This window comes from Peromyscus eremicus, chromosome 16_21 (genome assembly GCF_949786415.1).
Source record: "Peromyscus eremicus chromosome 16_21, PerEre_H2_v1, whole genome shotgun sequence".
In the NCBI taxonomy this organism is placed as follows: domain Eukaryota; kingdom Metazoa; phylum Chordata; class Mammalia; order Rodentia; family Cricetidae; genus Peromyscus; species Peromyscus eremicus.
The window spans coordinates 21,629,240-21,655,488 of NC_081432.1; the positions used below are offsets into that span (position 1 = coordinate 21,629,240).

The 26,249-nt window shown below is 38.5% G+C and overlaps 1 protein-coding gene across 6 annotated transcripts in view; it reads right to left on the minus strand.

The window, feature by feature from the left end:
* The window catches only part of Ctnna3 (catenin alpha 3), a 1,349,586-nt gene that overhangs the window by 653,629 nt on the left and 669,708 nt on the right, over nucleotides 1-26,249 (minus strand). For all 6 annotated transcript variants that reach the window (XR_009383445.1, XM_059281472.1, XM_059281473.1 and 3 more), the window contains exon 8: nucleotides 21,864-22,016. Coding sequence is in view for 5 of the 6 variants with exons in the window: in XM_059281472.1 (XP_059137455.1) it covers nucleotides 21,864-22,016 (153 nt within the window). In the remaining variant the exon portion in view is untranslated. The remainder of the gene's footprint in view (nucleotides 1-21,863; nucleotides 22,017-26,249) is intronic.

Sequence of the window (26,249 nt, forward strand, 5' to 3'; positions counted from 1 at the left end):
TGTGTGTAACACTGCCTGACATACAAAGGCACTTACAGGATAACTATTACTATAAGCATCACCTGCATAGTAATTTTTCCATCTCTAAGCTCTTGCACATTAACCATGTAATTTTATCTTCATGACTACTCTGTAGGGTAGGATTATTTCCATTCTGAATTTCAGGAAACTGAATCATAAAGAGGTTCAGTCACTACCAGAGAATCTGGAGAACAGCATTGCTTACCCACATAAGGACAAAGAGAGGACCAGATGTGAAAGTCCCTTAACACTCCAAAGTTTTACACAACTATTTTCATGCCAATACTGCCAATCCTTAAAGTTTGTCCTCACCTTAAATGTCTTTTTTTTTAATTTTCTGCTGAAAATAGACACATTATAGTGTGTGTGTGTATGCACATGTGTGTATGTGTGTGTGTGTGTGTGTTTGTTTGAAAAGAGAGATACAATGTCATAGAATTGTGATGTAACAAGGTAGGTACAGGTAATAGGTAACAAGGGAGTATTAATCACATATTTTGTACATTTTTATTCAAAAATATCCAAGAATTTTTCCAAAGTATTTTCTTATTAAGATAATTGGAGTTAAATGTATCAAAATAAAATATTGGTAGCCATACTACCCAAATCTGATGAGTAGAACGTAATTCAAATGTTTTGACTTTCTGTCACCTGATCATTGCTTAGAAAGTACATACTATGTTGAGCCCTGATATTCTTTCACTTTTTCTTTCCATTTTTCCTCTATGCTGTAGAGAAAAGGTGTTGGGTCAAACCCTTAACAACAAGAACAAGATTGTCCTTCCTACTCTTGAGAATTAATAAATAATCTTGAATTCCTCAAGACTAAATGGTTAGTGGCAGCCATACTTGTGAGTCAGAAGTTGCTAAATCTGTGTTTTTATAATGATTGCACCATGGAATCCTGGAGACCTGTTTAGCTTCTATTAGAATGCTTGTAGGCAGTGGGGAGTACAGCTGAGCTGCAAAGAACTTCCCCTATGGGCTCAAGGCATTGGCTTTGATTGTGAGCACAAGGAATAACAGATCAAACACAACAGAGGGCTGATTACAGGTTTCACGCTCCCTCACCCACATTAGTCTCTACAGTCTGTTTGCAATTCAGTAGGGTTGTTTCTTTTCTTTTTTTTTTTTTTCTGGAGTTAATATTCATTTTTTTTTAAATTTTTATTTTGCAATACAATTCAGTTCTACATATCAGCCATGGATTCCCTTGTTCTCCCCCCTCCCGCCCCCCTCACCTTCCCCCCAGCCCGCCCCCCATACCACCTTGAACGCGCGCGATCTCGTCTGTTTCTTTTTTTAAACACAGAGTGAATCTTGGAAATTCTATTGGCATGCCATCACTTAGCATTCTGCCAGTCACAACTGAGATATAATCAATTATTATTTCCCTGCTCACACATCTGACGGACCACAAGTCCCAAAAACTATATACAGGTGGCTCATGGGAACATAGTTTTTATACACTGGGACATTTAGAAAACAGGAGTCCAGAAACAGAGACTCCTGGCCTTGTGATAAATAAATAGTCTGCTATTGCTTCTCCTGTTGCAATTTTTATGGAAGAAATAATAATAAGTTAATCTCAATTTCAGGGGTCATAAAATTAGGTACACAATAAGTAAATACCCACCCCCAACACTGGCCTGAACTCATGGGTCAAATGCTTCTATGATAACAGTCCGGACATATCACTGGGAAAATTGATGGTGACAGTCCATTTCTTCAAATTGCTGACAGTGCTTCCTGCTGCCAGGTCTTGCCACAAGACCCATCAGCTCATCTATGGCTTCAAAGATATCAGCACCTTGTTTGTGTCAAGCATGAATGAGAGCATCAAATTGTAAAGTGGTTCTGGAAATCAGAAGAGTCCGATGACATCAAGTGCAAGGGTCTAGAGATTAAATCCTCCAGAGTTCTTAAAACAAAGTATGGATCCATTTGTGTGTCTCTTGAGTATATAAAGCAATTCTGTAGCCATTCGCAATGATTTCCAGGTGATTTTTTTTTGAAAAGGTGATAGAAACACTTTGATGTTTCTGCTGAGGTCCTTGATAATGCTGCATATGTTGTTGGAATTTTTGAATCAAATAAATCTGAAATTTTGACTATAAATGTCATCGTGTGGCTGCTCTTCCGGGGAACATGCAACAGACTTCTAGCTGACAGAGAAGTATGAGAGTTCCCAAGTAATTAATACACTGGAGGATCTCACTAGAGTGCATACATGAAAATATTACAAAAATAGACAAGGGAAGGGATGGCTCAGTCAATAAAGTGCTTGATGTTCCTGAGTTGAAGCCACGGCACCCACATAAAAGCCAGTTGTGCTAGCATGTACTTGTAATTCCAGTGCTGGGCACCTGAAGACAGGGAGCTCCATAGGACTTGCTGGTCAGGCAGACTAGTCAAATTGGAAAGCCCTAGGTTAAGGGGAAAACCCTTTCTCATAAAAAAAATAAGGTGGATTGATCCTGATGAACAGACTGAAGCAGATTCCTGGTTTCTACACATATGCACACATACACATACACACATATATGAGCACACACACACACACATACACACACACACACACACACACACACACACACCCTCTGTGTGTACATATATACAAAATACTGAATAAGGTTTTGTTGTAGATCTAAGTTTTCTATTATTTTTAGTAGATATCAAGGAGCAAGATGCTGGATCTTATGCCATGCCTACATTTATTGACTGAAGGATTATTGCTGAGCTCTCTTCCAAAGTCATTACACTATTTTATGTGCCCAGTTAGTATTGAATGACAGCTCAGTTGCTCTGTATTCTAACTAGCATTGGGTGTGGCCAGTGTTTTGCAGATTTGGGCTGTTCTTTGCAGCTGGAGTTTTCCTGTGTGCCACCTGGCCCATGGTCGGGACAAATCTCTCTCACTTGCCAGTCCTGCAGCCACTTGGACCCAAGTAAACACACAGAGGCTTATATTAATGAAAACTGCTCAGGCATTAGCTCAGGCCTACCACTGACTAGCTCTTACATTTAAACTAACCCATAATTCTTATTTATGTTTAACCACGTGGCTTGGTACCTTTTCTCAGTTCTGCCTTCACATCTTGCTTCCTCTGTGTCTGGCTGGCAACTCCTGACTCAGCCTTCCTGTTCCCAGAATTCTCTTCTCTGCTTGTCCCACCTATACTTCCTGCCTGGCTATTGGCCAATCAGCATTTTATTTATTAACCAATCAGAGCAACACATTGCTGCATATAGAGTGATATCCATAGCAGTTCTTTGTAGCATGTATTGATAGCTTCTTCTTAGTATATGGAATTCACTCATGAGATAAATGCCACTTCATATGCTTAGCTCTATGTTTTCTTGGGTTAGGTGTCTCTTCAAGTCTTTTGCCTATCTTTTTGCTTTTTTCTTTGGAAACTGGGAATTGAACCCAGGGCTTTTTGCATGCTAAGCAAACAACTCTGTAATTGGTTCTTTTTTTTGGTGCATTTGATCAGTTTCATATTGTTGAGGTTTAAGTGCACTTTGTATATTTTGGATGACAGTGTTTTATCTGCTGCATCCTTTGAAAATGTTGCCCTGGTCTATGTCTTCTTTTCTCATACCATGGACATTGGTTTTCAAGAGAAATTTCCAGTCTTAAAGTTTAATGTATCAATTGTTTGTTTCATAGATCATGGCTTTGCTGTTATAGCTAAAATGTCATCTCTTTACCCAACTTTGTTCAGTTATGTTTTCTTATGTTATTTGCTAGACATTTTAGATGTTTGCATCTGAAATTTTGATCTATAATGCACAGTATATTGATCTTTGTTGGGTTAAGAATTTAAGGACTGAGTCTAGATTTAAATTTTACATTTTGATGTCTTGTTGCTTCCACATCATTTTTTTTAAAAGACTCTACTTCATTATAATCTTCATCAAAAATCAATCAACTATCTTTATGCAGGACTATTTCTGAACTACCCATGTACCTATTTGTATAAGTCATCCATAAAGAGAATCAACAACAACAACCAAACCCTTCTTCTTAAACTCTTAACTAATTAGAGTAACATTACGGAGTATCAGCTGAATGTTAACATCTTAAACTGCAAGCAAGAAGGAGAGAAGACACACTAGGAAGTGCATAAGGTTTTGAGGCCTCAAATCTTCCTCCAGTGATATACTTCCTCCAACAAGGCCACATCGCCTAAATTTACCCAAACAGTACCACCTACTGGGACCAAGTACTCAAATATCAGAGCCTATGGGGGACATGCTCATTTAAGCTACCATACCTCTCTACAGAACTATTGGCTACTGATAGACTCTAGGGGAGGAAGAAACATTCCCTACAGTTGTATAACTACTATGGAGCCTAGCAACCGCCCAAGGGCAATGTCAAGCCCATGGTCACACAGACTGTTCTGATTAAACTCAGTGACATATAAAGCAAAATAAAACGAAGACATGAATGTAGGGAAGGAATTTGGAGGAAGGAGGGAAGATTGTCAGAGATTAGGGAGAGTGAGTGTGAGAATAATTACAAAGTATTATTCACATATATAAAATTGTCAAAGATCAAATTTAAGTATTATAAAGCACCATCAATTTTCTTAACTAGTTGATCCATCAGATCAGCCAAGGTAATGGGCAACTTTCCTGAAATCATTTTTAAGAGTATATCACAAGTGAAATAAGAATAAAGCACAAATAAAAAAAAATCCATAAATTAACACAATAAGTAGAATGACACACTGTGGTTTATTCAGTATAAGAAGTAGTTGGTAATTTTTATTATTCAATTATCTAATAATTTTAAATGTTTTGTGCTGTGGGATGTATGGCAAATGTGTTGCTAATTAATCAATAAAACACTGATTGGCCGTTGGCTAGGCAGGAAGTATAGGCGGGGCAAGGAGGAGAATAAAGCTGGGAAGTGGAAGGCTGAGTCAGAGAGACACTGCCAGCCGCCACGATGAGAAACAGCTTGTGAAGATGCCGGTAAGCCACGAGTCACGTGGCAAGGTATAGATTTATAGAAATGGATTAATTTAAGCTATAAGAACAGTTAGCAAGAAGCCTGCCATGGCCATACAGTTTGAAAGCAACATAAGTCTCTGTGTTTACTTGGTCGGGTCTGAGAGGCTGTGGGACTGGCAGGTGAAAGAGATTTGCCCTGACTGTGGGCCAGGCAGGAAAACTTGAGCTACAAATGGCGTCCAATGTGGTGGCAAGAGTTTCCACCTAAAAACTGAAAAAAAAGATTCTAAAATGGAGCTAAAAACAGCTTCCTAATTGTCTCTCTCAAATGAGCGGCAGCTGCTGGTTTCAGCTACTGGTGGGTTCCTGGCGTGCATGCTCAACCTGCAGTATGGCGGGAATCAGGCCTCTGCAAGTGGCACATTAAGCTGCGTGGTGGATTTAGCCTTTGCAGGTACAAAACAAAAAAAGAGGTTTTTGGTCTACACACTGCTTGGATAAAAGCATAGACCCACGATAGCTCCCAGAGCTGGCGGTAAACGTAGCCATGTTGAGAAGCTGAGGTGGGTGGAGCCAGCAGCCACAGCTGCTGCAATTTAAGGCAATAGATTCACAATAAGACAGATTCAGATGTAATAGTTTACAATGTGTGTAAAAGATACGTAGGCTTGAAAGAGACAAAAAAGGTGATATATATAGAGAGTTATAGAAACAAATACATAGTTTTAAAAAATAAAGTCTTTAAAGAGACAGTAAAGGTAGTATAAAAATAAGCCACGTAAAGATGAATATTACACAGAGAATCTGGATTGTGTTGTCTTTGGGATTCTTAACTGCAGAGAGATATTTGATTGTAAAGGAAGCTGAGTTAAACCAATATGCATATTTTAAAGATATCTTGACTTCAAAATTTGGATATAAGGATATGTTACTTTGGAAAGGAGTCTCTGCTTTTGTTCCCACAGAAAGCCAAAGGCTATGGATTTGTTCCAAATTAAGATACATCAGGTTTGACCAGCCAAGACCCCCTGAAGGTCTCCAATGACACCATGGCCCAGATGATCCAACATCCAGAATGGTTTGAAGGCATCTGGCTCAGACAATACAGCCTCATGGACTATTCCATAATTCTAAAATTTTCTTTGTTTCCTCATAAGATACAGCGCCCCCTTCCAGCAGGAAGTAGTAAGAGAAGCTTCGCCCAAATTCCCAAATTATATGTAATTTTACTTTGTTAAGGTTAAAACCTTCCTTTTTGAAAAAAAAAAAGGGGGGGAAGTGCTGTGGGATGTATGGCAAATGTGTTGCTAATTAATCAATAAAACACTGATTGGCCGTTGGCTAGGCAGGAAGTATAGGCGGGGCAAGGAGGAGAATAAAGCTGGGAAGTGGAAGGCTGAGTCAGAGAGACACTGCCAGCCGCCACGATGAGAAACAGCTTGTGAAGATGCCGGTAAGCCACGAGTCACGTGGCAAGGTATAGATTTATAGAAATGGATTAATTTAAGCTATAAGAACAATTAGCAAGAAGCCTGCCATGGCCATACAGTTTGAAAGCAACATAAGTCTCTGTGTTTACTTGGTCGGGTCTGAGAGGCTGTGGGACTGGCAGGTGAAAGAGATTTGCCCTGACTGTGGGCCAGGCAGGAAAACTTGAGCTACAGTTTTGATTCTTACTATCTTAAACATTGATAAGATTAAAACCAAAAGAGACCAAAATAAATGCAGAAATAGCATGTTCACTGCTTAGAAGGCTTAGTAACAATAAGACATGATAGCTTGAATGAGATATGTCCCCTGAAGGTGATGGATTTGAACAGCCCAGTAAGTGGAGCTGTTTGGTGACATTGTAGAACTTTTAGGACAGCCTTGCTGGAAGAAGTATGCCAGTGGGGTGGGCTTTGAGAGTTGATAGCCTTGCCCCACTTACAGTTCACACTTTGCTTCCTACAGAGAGCTAAACATATGATCTCTCAGCTTCCTGCTCCTGCCACAGTCCCTTCCCCAACATTAAGAACATCTAGCCCCCTGGAGTTATCATGCCAAAATAAACTCTCCCTGGAGTTGTGTTTGGTCATAGTATTTTCACAATAGTAATAGAAAAGTAACTAATGCAGACATCAGTTCTTTACAAACTGAGATTCAGTGACCGTCTGGTCTACTCTTGCAGTAGTTTTGTAGGTATTGATGAATCCACATCGATATTTATAGGGAAATATTAAAAAGAATAAGGTGGGAGAAGTAAGAACACTTTATCTCAATGCTTACTATAAAGCTCATTTTGAAGACAACCTTGTGTTATAAAAGGATAGACACACTAGACATACAGATCAATAAAACTGATCAAAGAGACCAGGGGCATGCTGACAACACAAAAGTCAATTCATACTTACCAAAGGTGTCATGTGAGCAAGTGGGAAAATGATAGTACTTTCAACAAATAACAGTGAAATGACTGTTTATATGCAATAAATAAGCAAATGAACCTTGAGTCCCATTTTATATGACAAAAATATTAGTTATAGCCGGGCGGTGGTGGCTCATGCCTTTAATCCCAGCACTCGGGAGGCAGAGGCAGGCGGATCTCTGTGAGTTCGAGGCCAGCCTGGGCTACCAAGTGAGTTCCAGGAAAGGCGCAAAGCTACACAGAGAAACCCCGTCTTGAAAAAAAACAAAAAACAAAACAAAAAAAATATTAGTTATAAATAGATCACAAGCCTACATGTATATCTTAAAATTATAAAATTTCTACAAAACGATGGAAAAATCACCATAAAAGACAAAACAGAAAAGCACAACTCATATATAACAGTATTGATATATTGTACTTAATTTGACATCATCAAGATTAAAAGTTCTACAGGTGACAAGATACTTTGAAGCTTCTCTATATAAATTATCTATAATTATCTCATCTATAAAACTGTCATTGAAGCAATGCAAAAATCATAAAACCATCTATAGAGTCATGGAAATAGTGCTGATGAAAACTGAAAAGCCTATAACCTATTACCATTACAAAATACAGTTATCATATAGCCCAGAGATCCTGTACCTATATATACATCCTGAAGAAATGAGGCTAAATGCTTATTAAAACACATACAGACATTTTCTCAGATTCAGTCAAATAGTTCAAACTCACAAAAACTGAGATGTCAATCAACCTTTGAACAGATGAAGAAAATGTCATTTATCCTTCCAGCAAAACTAGCTTAAGAAAAAAAAAACATGCTAGGCTGGCATGTGCTGCATAGGCTGATTGAGAGAAACAAGTCATTAATGCCACACAGGGTTCTCCTTATAGGTAAAGACCACAGTATGCAAATCTCTAAGGACCAAATGCAGACTCATGGTTAACTAGTTTGGAAGATAGTAAAATTCTGGTGATGAAGGCACAGCTCTGTGGACCAACTTAAAAAAAAAATCTATGAAATGGATATCTCCAAGGAGAGAGTTATATGATACATTAATTACAACTCAATAGTGTTGTTATAAAATGATGTTCAGAGCCAGGTGGTAGTGGCACACGCCTTTAATCCCAGCACTCGGGAGGCAGAGACAGGCGGATCTCTGTGAGTTCAAGGCCAGCCTGGGCTACCAAATGAGTTCCAGGAAAGGCACAAAGCTACACAGAGAAACCCTGTCTCAAAAAACCAAAAAAATAAAAAAATAAAAAATAAATAAAAAAATAAAATGATGTTCAATAATGTTAGTAGACACATGAAAATTAAAAGCATAAAAAGCAAACACTGTATGCATCATAGAATGACAGGAAACAAAAGTGTGATAATAACAGGTACTGGTAAGACAAGACCTGAGTCACTTGGATTCCTAGCACTGAGTAGGAATGTAAACCATTATAAAATAAAAGCACATACACATACCTTAGTGTATATATATATATATATATATATATATATATATATATATATATATATACCTATATCCCTGAGCCCTGTCAAAGGATGAATATGTTGACAAACAGATGTCTACCTTCTACTTCCTAGCCATTAAATATTCCAGTCCTTGTGCCTATCAAATTTCCTTCTTTCTCAATTTCCTTCCTAAGTCAACTTTTAATCTACCAGTGCTCATCAGTTTATAGCTTAGAAGCAAACTCCTCAAAACCAGAATATTTTATCATTAACTCAACCTCCACTGATGTCTCCACGGCACCTGTTGCTCATTCAATGCCTCACTCATCAGAACACTAAAGACTGCCTCTTCTTCTATTCATGCCTTTCCTAGTAGCAAGATCCAAAGGGAAATGGCTAGTTCCTTTGCCAGAGATTACATCTCGAGTGCCTAGCACAGCTTCTGTTTGAAACATCAGGAAATTTGGAAGAATAGATATCTTTTACAAACATAGTATATTATTTACAAAGAATGCTGATAACAATAAAAAATATAAAGTCAATGTATATTCCCCTGATACACATGGAATAATAATTTAACAATGTCAGTAACTGGAGTGGAAGGGAGAGAGGTAGACTTATAGAGAGAGGAAGATGGTAAAGAAAGAATTTATAGCATTTGTTTGCTAGGCTGGGTCCAAGGATGAGTCAAATTCATTGAGGAAGTTCTGACATTCTTTTGGCTGCCATAACTTCACAAAAATGTCAAAGTAAGCAAGGGAGTCTAAGTCTTTTCGTGCTGCATTTATAATTTAGGTAAGTAATCAACAAAAGACAGAGTAAATTTGACTTCTTTTTGTGATAAGGACTGCCCTGATTGGTCATTATTGTCAACTTGATGCAATGTAGAGTCATCTGGGAAAAAGGAACCTCAATGAAAGAATGAATTACCTCAATCAGATTGATGTGTCCTGTCTCAGTTGGTGATTGATATGAGAGGGTCCAGCCCACTGTGGGCAGCACCAGCCCTAGGCAGTTGGTCCTGAACTGAACAAAAGCTAGCTGAACAAATTAACCAGTGTGTGTGTGTGTGTGTGTGTGTGTGTGTGTGTGTGTGTGTGCGCATCTGTGCAGATTCACATCATATACATATGTGTACATATATATATGGATGCCATAGGTAGATGCTGAGTCTTTCCTTAGCCATTTACCACATTGCTCTCCTGAGACAAAGTTTCATAGAACCTGGAACTTACCAATTTAGCTAGGTAAGCTGGACAGCAAGCCCCAGGAGTCTCCACCTCCAGAACCCTGGGATTACAGGGATATACCACTGCACTTGCTTTTATCAAGTTCTGAGGATCAAACCCAAGGCTTTTTGCGTGTTAGGCAATCATTCTACCAATTGAGTTTTATCTTTAGCTTTCTCCATTTTTAAAGTTAATTTTATCCTATAAGAGAAAAAAAAGTCAATGATCCAATACATACAGTTAACTGACCTCCTCTGTCTACCACAGTTTAGAAATTAGCCTGCATCACTTAGGCAGGAGAATAAAGCTCACCTGCATAAAAATATCAAATATAAAAATGGAACCAGTTAGTTAAAAGTGGGGTTCCATACAAATGAGTCCTATGGAGAAGAACACATGTGGGAACCCCTTTGGTAATTTTTAATTGAATGTGTAGTGTTTTGATGTGAAGTAATAGGTCGAATCCAACTTGCATGATCATGCTGGTAACTAAAAGGAAATTTGGCTTCTGGACCTGCAATTTATTCATTAGTAAGCATTAGCAGGCTTACTGTTTAACTCTTAGCCAGGTATTATCATAGAGGGTAAAACTGGGAAGGTTCCAGTTTCAGAGGCCTCACCAAAAAGTGAATTGTGTGTCAAAATTATGGATATATCATTTGATCAGATTTTATCCATGCCAATATTTATCCTATTCATGTTTCTGATGTGTTTTCTGCTTCTATCTGTATTTAGGAATAGGATACTTGTTAGTTGTAGGTGCAAGTTATTTCATTCCACATAAGATTATTGGGAAAATTAAGTAGAAGAAGGAAATAAATTTGACATTCGCAGATCAATGGCATCCACGGGATATGGCACCTGGCACTTTAATAATCATGCAACTGGATCTTACTAATATTTTCATGTAAAGTTAGAGTGTCTCCTTCATAAGATAAGAGATATACAGTCTCTCTTCAAATGATATCTCATAAGGACACAAACTTCAATGTACATATTTCATATTTTGCCATGCTGCCCACCATATTTTAAGATTTTTTTCTAGGGGACCAATGGACATGTGATTTTACTTATTTGTTAATTTTGGTATATATTGATGGCTGTTTTTCTCATGAGTCAGGTGAAGGGAACACAAACAAAGCTTTAAACACAGTCCACATGGTTCAGAAGAGTCTATAACACCAAATGAACATTGAAGATGTGCTGAGTGAAGGAGCAAATGAATGAATGAAAATACCTGCCTTCAACTTGTTCATTATCTATCTAGAAATGTACTGTCCAAGAGATGTCCATGGAGATGTCTCAGTAAAGTCCCTCCTGTACAGGTATGAGGACTCAAGTTCTGATCTCCAGGACCCATGTAAAAAGCCAACAGGACAACATACTTCTGTGCACGTGGGCAGAGAGGGAGCCAGATGAATCCTTGACGCTTATTGGTGTTAGCTAGCCTACATAGCCAAGTCAGTGAACTTCAGGTTCAGGAAGAGACCCTGTCTCCAAAAATATACATGATGATGAGTGCAAGAGAGGCAACGGTGGTGATAAATAAGAAATGCCAACCATGGGTTCAGAGATCTGAACACTTGGACAGTTGGTGTTGATGTTTGGGAAGGTTACGAAAGGTACAACCTTGCTGAAGGACATATGTAACTTGGAGTGAGCTTTGAGAGTCTCTAGCCCTCACCCCACTTCCAGTCTGTTCCACTCTCTCTGCTTCAGGTTTAAGATGTGCCTCCTGCTATTATGGACTCTCCCACTTGAACTGTAAGTCAAAATAAACTCTTCCTTCTTTGTCTTGCCTTAGTCATGGTGTTTTATCACAGCAACAGAAACATAACTAACACAACAACCAACAACAACTTCTGGCCTACACACACACACACACACACACACACACACACACACACACACACACAGTCTAATACATAGCCACTGAGCAGTTATAACATGGCCACTTTAAATTAAGAGTTATAAGTTTAAAATACACCTCAGATTTGACTAAGCATAAAAATGATAGAATATCTAATTAATGACTTTTGTACAATTAATGGCTGAAATGATAATATTGTGGGCATATTGAGTTTAGTGAAATATATTAAAATTAGTTTAACCTGTCTCTTTTTATTTCCACATTTTGTTAGTGTAGCTACTAAAATTTTAAGACCATAATTGCTTTCTATTTCTGTTGGTCAGCATGTATCTAGAGCCATTAAATCCTGGGCTACTTGCATTTCTGTTCCAGCTTCCTTATTAAAACAAGTGTTATTCATTCTCTTTGAGTTATCATAATGAGTTAGGTTTTAAATGCAGGGTTTTTTTTTTTGGTAAATGCAAATCTATGTGTATGAGGTTAGGATCCATCACTAATGCTTAGAAATTTTATGTGCACATACAAAATACTCCATCTCCAAAGAAAACAGGATTTGCTTTCACATCTTTCCTGGTGAGAAGTCGCAGTTGTTCCCTGACTCTATTACACAATCCAGTGTCGCGAGATGAGGTTGAGCCTCCTCACCCTGGCAACCAAGTATTCAAAGCTGTCCATCATCTGCCCTGACTTAACCCTATGCTCCTGCAGACACTCTGTCCAGTTCTCATTTCTACTGCATTCTGTAACACAGGAATCTAAGTATGGCTGTATTTGTGCTGTTATCCCTCACTTGAGATTCTATTTCCCCAGAAAACACTCTTGCCCAGTATTAGAGATTCAAGCTGTTATGATGTCTTGCCAAATCCCTAAACTTTTCCCACCCCACAGTTTTTGCTCCTTCCTTTAAATTTCAAAACACAAATATTCCATCTCATCTCAACATCATTTGGAGAACTGTCTGTTTTTCCACCATAGGATAGTTTTGCACCATGGGTACAAAGAGAAAAAGTGGAAAATTGAAGAAAAAAAAAAACTCTCAAACGTGGGAAAAGAGCTCTGTGCATCCAGGTCAAGTTTTTCAGCATTATGTTTAGCCACAAGAAGTTTCCTAATCCAAGGAGTTACAGCCAACCCCATGTGCTGTATTCTTTCTCCTCAAGTGCATTTCTGACTCAGTATCACATCCCCTCCCCACCAAAACAGGAGAGTTTCCAAGACATTCTCTGAGAACAGTTGTTGGTTTGTGTACAAGCATAGGCATGGGTTTATTTTTTATCTTTTTTTATTTTGGGTCTTTCCGAGGGAGAGAAGGAGGAAAAATAAGATGGGCCTCTAAAAGCTGTGTTTATTTATAATCGAACATATCCTTATTTGATAACAGATGATCAATTAAAGGGAAGTGTGAAATCTGAACAGCACTCTGTCAGAAAGCAAAGACATGAGGAGAGCTGACAGCAGTCAGCACTTCTTGCAGGCAGCAGGGGCCCCTCGGAAGCCTCCTCTCTTGGCACTGGGGCTTTGCTAAATCGGGCTCGCCATTTTTTTGCGAGTGGGAACAATCAGCCTTGTAGGTAGTAGGGAAGTATTATAATTAAATGTCCACCCACTTTTTCCTTTTTGATGAAAGGCTCCCATGAAGCATACTAAAATAGGGTGCATCAAGATAGATGAATTTTTGATGAGTCAAAGTACCAAGGAAACTGGCTTCTTACAGAAAGCAACTACCCCAATTCACAGAAAATCCTCTTGCCTACATCATTAACAGAAACATATTTAATGGTAATTAATACGGTGAAACACGCAGGGCACGTCCACGCCATCATTATTTTAATTGGCATCAGTGGTAAGGCTCAGCATGAGCTAATTTTCAGGAACAAATTAGAATATGGCTAAAATGCCAGTTGGGTGAGGTGGTGCAAGTCGTAATCCCAGCATTGGTGAGGCAAAGGATCACTGTAAATTTGAGGGTGGCCTGGCTTACACAGCATCCTCTAGGCCAGTCATGGCTACATAATAAGACCTTGTCTCAAAATAAAAAAAGGGAAAATGAATTATATAATAGGTGTCATAATAAACAATGCATTTATTCAGCATAATATTCTTCTGAAAGCTGTTTTAAATCACCAGATGAAAGTTAGACTGAGAGTTTGGTTTTTTTTCTTGAGGTAGCCAAGGGCTTTAAGATGTTACTTATCACAAACGCCTGGGAAAAAAAATTCCTTGGCAGGTGGTTTGTGTCTACTCTTGATAATTAATGACAAAGGCATTTACTGACACCGTAGTAAGGGATTTTTTAAAATACTCATGTGAAGGGTTGAAGAGATGGCTCAGCATATGAGCGTATACTGATTTTTTAGAAGACCTAAAGTCAGTTCCCAGCACCCACATCAGGCAGCTCAGATCACCTAGGAGTATCGTGCCAAGGGACTTGACGCCCGCTCTGGCTGCCACAGGCAACTACACTCAAATGCACAAACTTCCAAACAGGCATGCACAGATACACATAATTAAAAATAAATTTTAGAAATTAAGTACTCATGTGCAACAGAGTCAAGGAGCACTCTGCTTGATCAATGAGTCCAGACATAGCCACAAGCCAAAGGAGAAAGGGAACTAAGCCTTCTAATGTTTTCCTTCCTGTAGGACAGACTGGCCACCAGCTGTACAGCAAATGCTGTTAGAGGAGATGAAAACAAAAATTGTATTAAGATAAAATTCATGTTCTCAATAGATATTGTTTGTGAAAGGACTGAGCGTTAATGTTTCTCCAACTCACCATCAGAGTGACATCAAAGTACTTGGGATCACAATTCAGTGACTACATTTGCTACCAATGGCCAAATTAAGATGACTTTATAAATGCTACCCTGTTGATTCCTTGCTAACATGGTTTCTTATTATATTCCATACCACGGCTCTGGGGATTCCAAGAGACAATAACTAGTCTGATATTCCAAGTATGAAAAGTTTTGGATTTTGTTGAGTTCAATGTAAGATACAATTAGCAATTGTGGGTTCTCTCATTACTGGTACCATCCAGGTTTTTATTAAAAATCCTTCCACTGTATCTAACTGTAGCATGAATTCTAATTGGTCTTAATAATAAAAACCCAGAGCCAGATATCAGGGTTAATGCTGAAAGATCAGTAAAGGAGCCAGCCACTAGAGAGACTTCTTATTTTTACCAAATCCTCGGCCTGAAAGGGAGCCTAATTCCTGTCTCCTCCTGCCTTGTATTCCTCTCTCTGCCCATCCATACCACTTCCTGTCTCCATCTCCCTTAGTGCTGGAATTAAAGGCATGAGATCCCAAGTGCTGGGATCAAAGGTGTGTGCCACCACTGCCTGGCTCTGTTTCTCTTTTAGACTGGATCAATCTTGTGTAGCCCAGGTGGCCTTGAACTCACAGAGATCTGTCTGCCTCTGCTTCCTCTTAGATCCTCTCTATTTCCATACTTAATCTATCACTGTTATTTTTCTCTCTTTCTCTTTAAAAAACAAACAACAGAAATAAAAACAAACAAGCAAAAGAACAAGAAACACACACTCACATACACACAAACCCTCAAAGGAACCCAAAATGCACAAGCAAAAGACCAATAAGACAAAAACCAAATGCGAAAACTAAGCAAAATGAGACAAAAGGTCTACAAAAGACACCAGTGAGTTTATTTCTTACTCCTGGGCATGGGATTTACTCTTGTGTGGTTAACATTCCCACTGAGACTCTAGTGGAGAAAATTATTTTTTCTTTCTCAGATTTTTCATTCCATGTTTAGGGGTGGGAACCCACAGCTTCCATTTCTTTATTCAATACCCAAGGCACCTGAATCTTTCCTTCTGTGCTTTTTCTTCAGCCCCTTTCTTTTCTTTCTTTTTTTTTTTTAAGTTATAGGTCAGCCATTATTTACAAAGTTCCTTTAACCATACAAAGTTTGTCTTAGAAGATCTGATAGGAATTCTTTTTAAATGGGCTTTCTTCTCCCATTTAGGTCTGATTTCAACTAGTTCACTGATTTTAGATTTCTCTGACAAATATAGTGGAGGTCTGAAGACCTAGATATGTTGAAAATAGCTTTTTCTCCAAGTCATTTAGAACTTAAGGCTCCCTGCCCTGCTATATCAAATGACGCAGCTTGGGAATAAGATGGGTGTATGTGCATGTCAGTGTGGGGTGTTGGGAGAGAGAGGGGAGGGGACTGGTGAGCTACCTACACAAGGAAAATGCAATGTCTTCGGAAACTAATGTGTTTAAGCTCTCCTATTTCTCAGAACTCTCACAAGGCCCTTGTGTAAATTAATTCTTGTGAAAAAAAATTCCTATGGTAAATTAATAATGGTTTTCTTTCTTGCTTTCTCTAAGTGGCTCTTTTCAAAACAAATGTTTTTCTGGGAGATAAATGTGGAAGTGTTTTTGAGAAGGAAAGTGGATAAGCAGTTATATTAAAAAAAATTTGTTTTGGTACTTCTTAGAAAGCTACAAAGTTCTCAATTGACAAAAACAAAGGAGGGACTTTAGACATTACCTTCTCTAAACTCCATCTAGGAATGGAAGGCATCAAGGGTATACCACTTTTTAAACTAAAATTTTAAATACAATAAACTAATATAATGAAAGAAGGCGGAGTTTGAACACAGATTCCTTGCATAAGTGGACAGTGCTTTCCCAGAAGGCATGGGCTATTACATGAGCATCTCAGAGCCAGGTGTAGGATTCCACTCTACAAATCATTGGTCAAGGAGGCTCTAAAGGACCCCAGAACCACACGGTGGGCAGCAGTTCATGTAGAGAAACTTAAGTAGTCAAAACAATGAGGACAAATGAATGTGCTGGCTTAGGTCAAGGCTCAGGGAACGTGGGGGAAGAAGGGCTGGAAGGACAGTGTGAGCCTGAGGATGGAAAAGAGTGCTGGGATATGCTGTCTCCTAGACATGGCATGGCTGTTGTACTCCCAAACTCATTACAGCTGTGTTTTGTGACAGGTAGGACACAAGATCAAGTCAGCGAGATCAGTCAACATTCCAGCAGGAAGTGGTTGGGGGTGATGAAGGTATGAGGGGGATGTGTTAAGAGGTGTTCAGGGCAAGTAAGGGGGGAATTGGGGTACATATGATCAAGATACAAGGTATACATGTATAAAATTGATAAAAATAAATAAAATATATTCCTAAAATGAAAAAAAAAAGATAACGATGATGAAATCCCCATTGGAGACACAGCAGACAGTCAAAAGCTGTACATGTTTGGCTATTCTTTCTGCTGAGCTTAGAGTCACCCCTCCCATTAGATCTACCAGGCTGTACCATTACTTTCACAAAAGAAGAACACAGTAGAAATGCTCAGGCAATTTCTGGGTCTGAGCATTAAGAGAAAGGCTGTTCCCATTTCCTGTTTCTTGCTTGCCTTTGTTGAGGCAGGATAGGAACAATGGGAAAATGAAGGGCCCATGAGAGAAGAAAAGAGACTATCACTCCCTCAGTCTGGTTGAGGTCTCTTATGGCTGAAAGTTAAGGATTTCAACACAGCTGACTTAATCACCTAAAATGTCTATATTCTGCTTTCTGAGAAAAATCTCAAAATTCAAATCGTGAGCCATATTCATGATAAAAAAAATATATGTGTTGGCTAGGGAGATGGCTTTGTGGGTGAAACTCTTACTATGGTAGAATGGAGAACTAAGTTCAGAAGCCCAGAACCCACACAAAGCCAGAATGTAACCTCAGCACTCCTATGACAAGATGGGAGGTGGAGATGCTATAATCCTTGCCTGGTGTGCACCTCTGCTGATCTATGTTTTCTCAGTACCATGTTATCATATGTAAATCTGTACAATGTGCTTCATAAACCACTTTACCTTTACTAAAGGAAAACTCAATAGGTAAAAATAAGTTGAGCTGGGCATTTGTTGTGCGTGACTTTTAACCCCTGCAGGCAGGAGACAGACAGAGGCCGATGGATCTCTATGAATTCAAGGCCAGCCTGGTCTACAAAGGGAATTCCGGGACAGCAAGAGCTATATGTAAGACATTGCTTCAACAAAGCAAGACAAAGCAACATGAAATATATCTGAGCTGGTAAAACAGCTCAAGAGTAAAGTTGTTTGCTGCCAAGTCTGAAGACCTGAGTTCCAGCTCTGGGACACAAATGGTAGAAGAAGAGAACCGACTTTGACAAGGTGTTCTCTGACCTATACATGCATGAGCATGTCTCTACACATACCCACCCAACACAAATAACTGTAATAAAAAATAAAATACCCAAATATTTTAATTACTCTTTTCAACTTAGATATAGATTGCACCCTTTCAACAACGGAGCTTCAAGAGTCACAGAAACCATCTCTTGAGCTTTTAAAGACACTTCCATGCAGCTCCTAAGAAGAGAGAAAGTTCACCTCTCCAATGTGTGATGTACCACTTTCTGTTTTTTCTTCTTAACCAACCCCACCTTGGCTTCCTACTGACTCACCATAAGTTCTTTTCTATGGTATTAATCAAGACCCCCAACCTCACCTGGATAAAAATCACTGGAAAGACTTCCTCAGGCTATATGCCCAGTGATGTGTTTCATCCACCATTGCTGCTACTGTTTTGACCCTCTTAGAACCTGATACCTATTCTGCAAGAAGTTCAAGCCACATGGAAAAGCCACATTTGATCTCTATTCAACAATGCAGACCTCTCAGTTGGTAACTAGCATGCATGGGCATGGGAACAGGCTATCTTGTGTGTCCAACTGGGGCAAATAGTTGGTAGACTCTATCCAGCTAACATGTGAGAATGACAAATTACTGAGAAATCCTAAACAAGAACTGCTCACCTTTGTGCTAATTAAAGATGAATGAGTGACTGTAACAAGTAGTTGCTTTAAGCTAGTCAGTTTAGGAATTATTCTGCATAGTAAAAACTCATTGAAACTGAAAGTGACTTAGACCAGAATGTCCCCATAACATCAGAATGGGATGGAAATACAGATACTATACAGCTCTCCATAATCACTTTATTCTGTGTTAAGGGGATATTCAGATTTAAATAAAACCCATTCTCAGTCTCCCAATAGCTCATAATTCCAAAAGCCTTTACTCTTTAATGCTAACATGGAATAGGGAATTCTCAAAATCCTTGAACATTTAAAACAAATTCTTAGAGCTCTATCTGCATGATAGTGAACCATCATTTGGTTAAAATATTAAGGCAATATTCATAGGTGTTCTTGAAGGCAGCACTTTAGCAAAACCACATGAAAGGAAGCATTAGGAAAACTTACTTGAAGAATCTCTAGGTTAAAGTAAAATAAAAAATAACTTTTAAATGGGTAGAGTATTCAGAAATGTTAAAATCTCCAAGAGGAGTTGTCCATAGAACTTTTAATAAAGTTGTTTGGGGAAATAACTAGAAAGACAGGGGATATTAAAGGATGTAGGAAGGAACAGGAACCATCATTCTGCAGTCCTGATGAAGTCTCGCCCTGGCTGACAGTTAAGGATTCTAGCACAATTAACTCTTGCTCTGGAGGCTGCCCACAGAGCCAACCTTCCTTTTATATGGAGATTTTTCAAGTAAGAATATAAAACTATCTATTAACCACACTTAAGCCCTGAGTTAATTCATATTCATGCCTTTTGAATATGGCCAATACTACTTTACAATCTTACTGGGAAATCTCACAGACAGGAATATCAGCTCCATTTCTGGTCAAAGCATTTCTGAACTGTCTTGTACAACCAATCCTAAACATGGCGCCTCAGGAACCACTTAATGATCTTTGAGTCCCTTACTCACTCTTTGAAATGTGACTCCAAAATAATATACGTGACTATTGTAAAAACATTTAAGAGAAATTCTCTTTTGAGTTGCCAACACCCACATGGCGATGCTTACTATCCTTTTAAACAACTCTATTAACTTTGAAGGCTAAATCTACTTTAAGAGCACTTCCTAATAAACTCCAACTATGCTCATAATGACTGGCCCAATCATTCTTTCCAACAGTGAAGTCAAGTATCTAGGCTTCCCCTGAGTAGAGGTCTCTGAAAGAATTCTCAGGGCTACAGCACAAGCTGTGTCTCTGGCCCCACCCACCGCCTCTTTACAGTTTGATGGATGTATTATTTTCCGGTAGGCAGCATAAAAACAAGGTTTTCATAGACAGATTAAACTGAGAAATTGGAATAAAAATATGCTATCTACAGAAACCAAACTTTACTTTCAAAGTATACCACACAAATATTTCTGCCTTTCCCCCATTATTTGGTGTGGCTTCAGCATAGAAACTCATTTTTAGACAGATGTTTTACAACTGTCAAGGGCTATGCTCAATTAGGCATCTCTTTGTAAAAACCTGCCCCTGCTCTCCTTGAGAATCACTAATAAATGCTTGAGGAAGGAACACGTGAAAGATGAAACAAAACTGTATCAACAGTAGATCACGGAATCTGTTCATTAAAAATTATAGACCTGAATTCAGTGCTGACACTAACTAGACTGGTTTCGGTTTTATAACTTTATTTCCATAAAATGCGCATTGGAATAATAACACTTGCACTGTCTCATGGAGTTCCTGAAAAATTCAAAAGCGGCATCTAAGCCAGAGGTGGGCATCTTGGAGAATGGCACCATCTGAGCAATCAAGTATTTGTCCATTTATTTTTCATTTTCTAGCTATAGAGACTAGAGTCAAGCAGGAGAGTTTACAGTAAAAATGCTAGCTACATATATTTACATTAAACGTGTTTAAAAAAACTGTTACTATGATTCTAATTTGAGTTACGATTATTTTTCTCACATATTTTTTTATGAGCAATTTAGGCAAAATAACCACATTTCACTTCAGAGCTCGTGACTATGTAGGAAGAGGTGGCAGTCAAATGTTTAATCACCAGTAGGAAATGGGCACAGAAGATCCTAATAGATACTAGTCACTATAACTGAGACAAATGGCTGAGCATGTTAGCATACCATTCTAATCTCAACACCTGGGAGACAGTGGCGGGTGGATCATGTGAGTGTAGGGGCAGCCTGGTCTACATAATACATTCTAAACTAGTCAAGGTGACATAGGGAGACTCTGTTTCAAAAGACAAAAACTGGTACAGACACACTGCTAAGTGGTAGCCAAGAAAGAGCACTGGCTTATGAACCTGGTAAAACACATATCCCCCTTCTAGTCTCTGGTTCCTGGCCTTGGGAGTATTGCTGCCTTAAAAAATTCTTCAATTCAGGCTCTCTACTGAGCTGTGTTTTGATACCCATGATGTGACAGGTTCAACTCATTGACTTCTGAGAATCTCTTATCTACAACCCTTCATAATTCTATTAGCAATCTGCCATCCTGCTCTGAAAACCCTGGGGTCATGATTACATCTACAGTTGCTAAGCAGAGGGAATTATGGTTTATCACACCTCCTTCCCCTACACCACTATTCCTACTTAATTTTTCACGGGACTCTCAAAACCTGCACATTCTACTGTCTTGTTTTTTATGTAGTGTCACATTGTATATTCAACAAAGCAAGAGGGAAACACCCATGAAACCCAGGTAATAAAACACATGGCATGGAGTATTTGATAAATTAAAGCCAGAATGGTAAGAAAATATTTACCAGGACAGAACTATGTATTTAGCTTGTTCTTTTATATAGCACCAAGGAAATGGATATTTAAAATTTGAAACAACAGTGAGCACAATTTCACAGATCCTTATACATAAATTGCTTCTTTTCAAGCCACTGAAGGGTGGCTTATACCATTTGACTCATATACCTCCATATTACCTAGGCCCAACTCTGTAGCATTTGTAATATGCTGCCAATTGCTTTTATATGAGTAGAAATCAACTGTAAATGGAGAAGGGAACCTTGTTTTCCTGGATTTGAAGTAGCTACAGCTACAGCACACTTACCTCCACAAGTCTGCCTGTGTGCTCATGAAATATCGCAGCATATTCTTTGATTTCCTTTTCTCGGCCATTCTTAGCAGCTTCAATGAGAACCAGGAGTGGAACTGTTGTGTCCAAGAAAGAGTCTGATACATGATCTATAATAGCTTTGCGGAGCTGAGAAGAAGGGAAAAAAATGCCTTTTATTTACAAGAAAAAGTTCATGTTATTTTCTGGTCAGGATCGCAGTGGTTCTAAAAGTTCATTTTACACATTTCTTAAGCAGTCCTGACAATCATAATATGTGGCACAGTGTGTAAACATCCTTTACAAGCAAAATAAGCCAAATATTCAGGATAAAAAAAATGAGGTAGCAGTAAGTCCCTTGCTCCCAAAAGCCACTCATTTTTTTTTATCATACTATATTTAGCACATAATTCAAATTATAAGTGGTAATTCAACATTTTTCCCTCAAGGAAATTACATGATTAGAAAGTCCAGCATGTGTACAAATAAAATGCACATATTGTATTTTAATAATTACAAAATTATAAAATACATTCTAACTTATTGGAAAAATTGATGATACATTTTGATTATCTAAATTGTAGACTTCATGGTAATTAAACCAAGTGAGACCACAAATTGCACCAGATGATAACAGATTAATAGAGCAAGAAGAATAAATGAGTTTGATGTCCAATTTTCTCCATTTGCATAAATTGTTCTTGCCCTCACACCTTAAATTATTAAACAACTGTAACATTCTGCCACAATTAGTTCTTTTAAATTAAATTACATGGAAACATATAAATGACTTCAGATAATTGCTGTACTCAGCAGAAATTTTCTGAGATTTAAAAATGGCATTGAAAATTAATTTATTGTATTTCTAATACTGAGACTACAGGGATTACAATATCCTGATATTGTACTCTAAGAAACATCAATGGTTATGAAAAAGCCTTAAAGCTTTTAGATCAACCTGCTCATTTAGTTTAGTGACTTCTCTATAAATAAAAGGATAAGGATCAGATAAAAAAAAAAACTTGTAATTTGACATCTGTGAGGGTTATATGTTAGGGTACTTTTAAAACCAGTTGACTGCTTAGTTTTAAATAGTGTAAGAATTTCTATTGGTATAGTTTCCAGGTCCAGAAAGATAGAGCTTCATTTGTACAAAGCACTATCTTGCTGGGAATATAGCTCAGTGGCAGAGCACTTGCCTTCTGTGTGTGAAGCCATAGGTTCAATTCCCAGCACTTCAAAAAAAAGTGCTGTCTTTCTATAAATATGTAGGGACAATCAGCTTCTTGTATAAAAACACCTCCACTCATATTGGTAGAGCTAGCTGAGAAGCATTATGAAGTTTTCTAGCTCCCAATTACATCATAGACTGCAGGAAGGTCCTCAGTGAAACTTTCTGCTCATTATGAAGTAGGTTAAACCACTATGGCAACAAATAAATATTTACTGGGCATCTATGACAAGGTGTAGAAGATGAGAGGTCACAAGGCAAGGTGATGGCCCTAAATGAGTGAGCAGTGTGTTTTTAGTTCATGAGGAATGGATCAGAGAAGTCAGCGGCACAGGCTAGAGTTACAGTTGGGAAGCACATGCTGTGTCCATTTTAGAAACAGAGGGGAGATGTATTGAGGGTCTCAAGAGCAGGGAAGGGTTTGTAGTGACAGCCCCCCACCCCATTTTTTTCGGGAACTTGTAACTTGGCTGTGAGAGATACCTCTTCACCAGAGTTCATCTATGGAGGTCAGAATATTGGAGTTTGCTCAAGCAAATAATACAGACAGAACCTTAATGACAGGTACACAGTGAGGAGACATTCAAGAGCACAATTGGGAACACCAGCATTGTAGACAGGTCCATGGAAGAGCAGGACTTAAGGAGGCTGAGAGGATGGCCAAAAATAAAGAGTACAAATTACAAGAACTAAAGGACAAACTTCAAATAAATCTCAATGTGGTGACTCTCCAAATATGTACATCCTACCAAACAGTTATCTTCACCATCCCTGTGAACTCTTTTAGATACCTGACTCTATCCAATGAAACAAGTGTTTCTGAACAGCATCTCAAGAGCTAGGTATTCTGAGAAAGGTGAAGAGGAAAATGTATAAACACATATAACCTAGCAGAGGAATGTGAGGCATTAAACACTGCAACAAAGGAAAACCAGGAGACTGAAATCTTATGTGTGTATGTGTGTGTGTGTGTGTGTAGACATATATACATGTACGTATATGTATGTAGTACACACATACATACATATGCCATATATATATATGTATATATATATATATATACTTTGAAAGAACTGAACTTATAAAACAGAGATTTGTTTATAGAGTTTGATCTCTAAGAAGGTTATGGGTGAACACAGCAACCGCAAGCTTTATATAAAATCGGTTATAGAAATCCTACTGCTATTTCTTCAAGGGTGATTAGGATACAAGAGAACAGAGATGCAGGGTATAAAATCTGATTTTTAGTAATTTGACTGTGAGATAAAGAAGCAAAATTTAATATTAGCTACCTTGAAATGCATGCTTAAAAACAGGCTACTTTTCATAAATGGAAATGATATAGTCCCTGTCCACAACCAAACCTAAAATGTCACACTGCCTTCCTAGGGTTTTTCAAATGATATAATTTTTTCCATAAAATCTAGAGTCAGAGACTGTTGTCTCACATCGTCAGACATTTATTCTTTTTTAATCTCATGACAGAAGGAATTTGTCAGAAATTTGTGACATGTGGCCTGAAGCCTTTAAGAGCAGGCCTTATTTTCTTCCAGAAAGCACTTTAACCCAGGCAAATAACAAACTGTGGAACTAAACATCCCAGAGTTCTCTCCAAAGTCTATGCCTGGCTCGTCCAATGCAAACCCTTTATCCGGATGCTCAGGACCAAGGTGAAAGCTGACCTCAGAGGCCTTCAGTATTGCACTGCATATCCCCTAGATCAGTCTGCAATCTCAGCTCCTGCCGTGGGCCTCGATACTAGGTCCTCTGAAGACATCCCATGTGTTCCTATGCGTCTTCCTGTTATTCGGACTCAGCGCTCACTCTAAGTCTCTGTGAGGTACTCAGGTAACGCACAGCTGCAGCTTGCAAGATCTAGAGAGCTCACATCCCTGGGAACAACCATAAACAGTGGCAAGAGCTGCTAGATTTGGCTTCCACCATTGGCCAGACAACCTGAAGAGAAGTTCTGATTCACAGAAGTCCTCAAGTCCCTGTTGCCTATAGCTGCAGCCTCCTGTGCATACCCTCTCCTTTCCGCCTCGCTTGGTATTTACAATATATACATATATTGGAACCACCTCCCAAATAAACTCCCTGCACTGAAGTCTAGAACTAAGTGTCTGGTCTCGTGAACTAGATCCAATTAAAAACAGGCACCTTCCTCTGTTGGCAATGCCTGGTCATTCCCCTCTAATAGGTTCCATGTCTTCATATGCTAATCTTTGCAGATCATACTCTGTCACATCTGCTTTGCACATCACTGAATGTAACTCTGTCAGGCCCTACATTTTGCTGACCATGAAAATAGGATTATTATGGGATAAAACTAGCCAGGTGGCTAGGGACAAAATACAGAAAGTCTAGGATGTTCTGTTAAGCAATCTTCTTCATTTGTCTTGACAAATTCCTATGAGACATTCTCTTTATACCTTGTCTATACATGTATTAATTACCTAGACTGTAGCTTTTTTATTTTCATGCTGTCTTCCTGTCCAGGGGCTTACTATGTTTCTTTCACTTGGATGACATAAAAAAACTTTCTAAACAAGACTCTAACATGTGAAGCCATAGTGATAAAATTTGAAGTTAGTGGGAAGCCAATAGGAGTTGTGGGGTATGAATTTTCAATAAATACTTGCTGTGGTCAAGCATGAATGATGTCGGAGCAGAGCCTAACTGAGGGGCTTTCTATCTTTTCTCACTATAGCTTAATAAAAGGCTTTGAGGCATCATCTTTTTTTATTTCCTGCTGATACAAGTGGTTTAGTATCTCAAATAAAATAATATATTTCTCTACAATTGAAACACAAAAGTGAAAGCCCCATGTGGAAACTGTAAGGAAGCCTACCAGATTTATCAAATGAAGGAAAAGAATAAATTGTGAGGGGAAGAGGCATACAAGGCGAAGAAAGTATTTCAGAAAAATATTCCTCCTTTCAAAACATCAGAAAAACTCTATTTGTGTATACAGATGCCATTTTAATCTGAAGTAAGTGAGAAAAATATGCTTTGCACAACTCGGCTGATCAATAAGAACTAAATCAAGTAACAATTCAGTGTCTAGTCACTGTGCCAAGTTTGTGGGATGTGGTCTCATGAGAACTTAATATGTGGATGATGATTGGTCCAAGAGCCGATAATAGCTTTCC